At 38.5% G+C, this 4,361-nt stretch overlaps 1 protein-coding gene across 1 annotated transcript; it reads right to left on the reverse strand.

The window, feature by feature from the left end:
* Positions 1-2,260: 2,260 nt before the first annotated feature.
* On the reverse strand, positions 2,261-4,304 carry xcr1a.1 (chemokine (C motif) receptor 1a, duplicate 1). Its single transcript, XM_034882499.1, has 2 exons — positions 4,139-4,304; positions 2,261-3,499 (listed from the first exon to the last, which is right to left on the reverse strand). Exon 2 carries the CDS (start codon positions 3,480-3,482, stop codon positions 2,454-2,456), a length of 1,029 nt encoding a protein of 342 aa, XP_034738390.1. The 5' UTR covers positions 3,483-3,499; positions 4,139-4,304; the 3' UTR covers positions 2,261-2,453.
* Between the last annotated feature and the right edge of the window lie 57 nt (positions 4,305-4,361).

Consider the following 4,361-nt stretch of genomic DNA (forward strand, 5'->3'; position numbering starts at 1 on the left):
CTGTTAGGGTTGCAATGTGTGCTAGAGAGCTCCACCAAACACTCAGCAGACCGAAGAAGGAAGTAAGAAAGGGCAATAAAAGTACACGGCTTGAACCTGCCCACACAAACAGCTACAGTAAATGATAAAGAAAATACAGTTTCCTTTTACTGCTGATTGTTCTTGTTTTAGCATCAGGTTCCTTAATTGCTCCATCTGCAGCACTACTGATAGCACTACACACAACACAAGTCCAAGTCTGCAAGGCAAGAGGCAAAACCAAAAATACCTATGATAAATACCTCAAATCAAGATAATTATCAATTGAAAACCAATCCAAAATGACACATAGAAAATCAAGTGTGCTCAGTCCCTTGAAAGGTAATGTTAATGTGCTCTCAAGCCAGATACCTGTAGATGGTCACGAAAAGCATGCCGCTGTAAAACCCAGAGAAGAAGACAAAAGTCACAATTTTGCAGTGTTTCTGAAAGCATGATAACGATAACAGTTATCCCTGTTAGGTGTCTGAATTGAAGTGTATGACAAAGTAATGAGTCTTTGGATGCAAACCAGCAATGTGTCGTGCTGTACCGCGTGTAGAGGGTTTATTTCCTAAAACAACTGTTGTTCTGTTCTGCCAGCACACAGATGTGCAGGTCAGATTAGTTCTACAGTAAAAAGACAGAATTGTCTGTTACATTGCTTTTTTTATTTTTATAACATTTTGCTAAATGTTTGTTACTTTTACTGTGTGTAAGTTGATGCCACATGTAAAACATTTTATCTCCGGTTTTACATGCTGCTCTGGAAAGAGATGTCTAATGAAAATAAAATGTCTTCTATTTCTTTTTAATAGATATAACCCCATACAGTTTTTTGAACATGTAAATTTGCTGTTAATGGGCATTACATTGAGTTGAGATGCACTTCCACATGTAATTGAGATCCCAACCATTTTGTTGAGGCTTATAATGGGGAGAAAGAAGTCATTTTGGTTTCAATTGCACAGAGGGATAAATACGCGGAAATATCTTGACATTGCTTTTTACTCGGTGGGGTGCGGTGGCCGACAGGGTCAAACGCCCTGCAACTTCAGAGAACACATGCAACATAAGATTAAAAAAAAAATCAGAGCAGAAGTCTGTTTAGGTCTAAAAAATGAAAATCATTTCAATGGACAAAACAAAAGCAAATTAATGAAACAGCTTCATTAATTTGACAACACATGTGCAGCATTCAGCAAAAGTGCTGCATATACACAACACAACCAAATACATAAACAAGTTAAAGCAAATTAAAAAAACATGCAAAAAGAAAAGGACACAAACCACAAAAAGAAAGGCAACAAAAAATGCTAAATTCAGATTGCACAACAGAAGCTCTCCAGGCCTCTAGAGGGAGCAGCTGAGTGGATCAGCTTAATTCGCTTGTGCTTTGTCTATTTGCACCTTCTGAAGTTGCAGGGCGTTCGCCCCTGTCGGCCACCGTTGGGGGGCCATTAAATATGTTTACAAAGTTTTATTGTAATATGTAAACCACTTGAATCATGACATTTCTGTTTTGGAAATATATTTATTAGTTTTCCCTTTAACAACAAGTAGAAGACGGATATATTAAAAAAATCCACAGGAGAGGAAAAAAAGTCAGCCTTTATAAACTGGTACTTGGGCGCCCAGAGAGCTTAGTTGGTAGAGCGAGCGCCCATATATGGAGGTTTACTCGTCGATGCAGCAGCCGCGGGTTTGACTCCAACCTGCGGCCCTTTACGCATGTCATTCCCCCCCCTCTCTTAACTTTCATGTCTTTATCTGTCCTGTCAAAAATAAATGCCTAGAATGCCAACAAAAATATTAGAATGTGTAGTACAATTGCTTCTTCTTTAAGCATGGCATGGCCAAAGACAATGCGTTACGGAACCCGTTTCATTTAAGGCACATGGCTCAAACAACAGGGCTGAAATGATGTCTACGGAAGGGTGATGTATGCATTTTGTGTATAATCTTAAATTGATTTGGTGTGTCTTCAGATATCTTTCCACTTTTCATCATTGATTGTGACAGATAGCTCCTTCTCCAATGTGCAAATATTGTTAATATAATAATAAGTTAATGGATTCAAATTTAGCCAGACCATGTTATTGTACAAGATAGCTTCACAGTTAAAAGGTTGTTAACAAATCCCTTACATAATTAAACATTTGAAAAACCAACATTTAACGTATGACTCAATGACACAAGTGCAAACTTGCCCTTGCAAAAGTGAGTGTAGAACTTCAACTGAATATCATGGCTTCCTTTTAAAGTGCCGTAAATAAATCTAACAAACCACATATGTGAAAAGGTTTAACACAGACACAGGCACACAGAAATACACATAAAGGCTCAGATTTGAATATTTAGTGCAGCTTACACTAGTCATTGTCTAATCAATAATGCAGCAGTAAATGCAAGGACATTGTACAATTAAACAGAAACTAGTAAATTGATCCACGGGAAAAGGTTTGCATTCTAACCTTCTGTTCTTCGTTTGGACTTTGACAATTGAACATTCGATGCAGCAGTGACTTTAAATGACTCCTAAACTTCACACCAACAAATGCATAAAAGACAGGGTTCAGGCAGCAGTGGGAGAAAGCAATGAGCCGGCACACATAGAATGCATAGTCAAGCTTGATACTTGTTTCACAGGGATAACGTGCTGGAACCACATTGTTAGCCAAAAATCTAAGAAAAATGACCACATTGTACGGCACCCAACCGAGGAAGAACACAGCCACGATCCAGAAGACTAACTTCACTGCTCTGTTCTTTGTCTCTGTTCTTGTTCTTGTGATTTTCCACAGTATTTGAATGTAGCAGAAAGCCATCACTGCAAAAGCGACCAAGAAAAAAATGTTCTGTTGAAAGATGTCAATTCCTTTCCACTCAGTGGCTTCGTATTCACAGCCCATGGAGTGTTTATCTTTGTGGTGGATCGGGACGAGGGTGCTGTAGAGCAGGGAGGGCATGGACACTCCAATACTGACTATCCACAGTAAGAAGGACACATAAACTCCAGTGCTGCGATTGAGTTTATGTGTGCTCCGGCCACAGAGAGGGTGCACCACAGACAGATACCTGTAGATGGTCATGATGGTCAGGAAAAGTATGCTGCTGTAAAACCCGGTGAAGAAGACAAAAGTCACAATTTTGCAGAGAACTTCTGAAAACAACCATCCCCAGACATGGTAAAATGCCCAGAAGGGGAGACCGGTGGTGAAGACGAGGTCAGAGATGGCCAGGTTTAGGATAAAAATGTTGGTAAGAGACTTGAGGTTTTCATACAAAGCCAGGATTACAAGGACGAGGATGTTTCCTATGAGGCTCAGTGTGATCACGACAGAGAAGAACACGGGAATGGCAATGGATCCAAACTTGACCACCTCACCTTTATCACAGACTTGATCCACATAGTCATCATCATAGACATGGACGTATTGGCTGTCATTGAAAGAGTCATTCATTGCTGTTCAACTGGATCCTGTAGAAGAAATTGTAATCTCACTGTTTAATAAAAATCAACAACGACTAAAAAAGAGTGATAATGATGAATATCTTTTTACAATAACAGTAAGTGTATATAAGGAGGTATATTTTTTTATAAATATACAAAGATTTGGAATGACATTCCGTATCACATCAGAACACTATCATCCATCACATATTTCAAAAAGGCATACAAACAGCTGCTTCTTAACAGTTACACTTGCACACATTAAAATTTTTGTTTATGTATTGTCCAAGCCTTGTTTGCACTGACCGTATTTGTTCAGCCCTGCTGATGTTTTGTATAAATGTCTTTGTCCTTATGTAACTGTATTATGGGTTTCCTTTGTCGAAATCTATTTTTCTGTATTGATGTCTTGTATTAATGTTTGTCCTGACGTGGTGTAACTATGTTTTATGTTTCTGCAGAACAGGAACCTGCTGAAAACCAGTTTTTAAACTGAGTCAGGCCCGTTTTTAAATTGTAATGTAATGTTACTTTTTCTAACTTTCCTGTATAATTAATATATATGATGATGATATGACTTAACGTCATGTTACATTGGAACTCCTTTAATAGGAGCATAATAGTATGTTACTATTTAGTGTATAAAGAAAAAAAAAACTGACCTACCTCTTGCTTGATGGGACTGACGTTGTTGGATGTGATAGCGTCTGTCTACTCGCAGCTTAAAAAGAAGTAGCTTTCATGGTATCGTGACAGGCAGTGTTTTCTGTTCCTTGTTCTGTTAAGACCTGTTTTACCATACAATGTCCTCAGCTTAACTGGATTTGTGGTTTAGCAGCCATCATTAATAGATGGTAAATTGTTAGCAAACCCTCATTTTACGGGGGGG

The sequence above is a fragment of the Etheostoma cragini genome, chromosome 9, assembly GCF_013103735.1.
Source record: "Etheostoma cragini isolate CJK2018 chromosome 9, CSU_Ecrag_1.0, whole genome shotgun sequence".
NCBI classification, from domain to species: domain Eukaryota; kingdom Metazoa; phylum Chordata; class Actinopteri; order Perciformes; family Percidae; genus Etheostoma; species Etheostoma cragini.

Bases quoted from the DNA above. Each gene is read 5' to 3' on its own strand.
- xcr1a.1 (XM_034882499.1), bottom strand. From the start codon at position 3,482: ATGAATGACTCTTTCAATGACAGCCAATACGTCCATGTCTATGATGAT.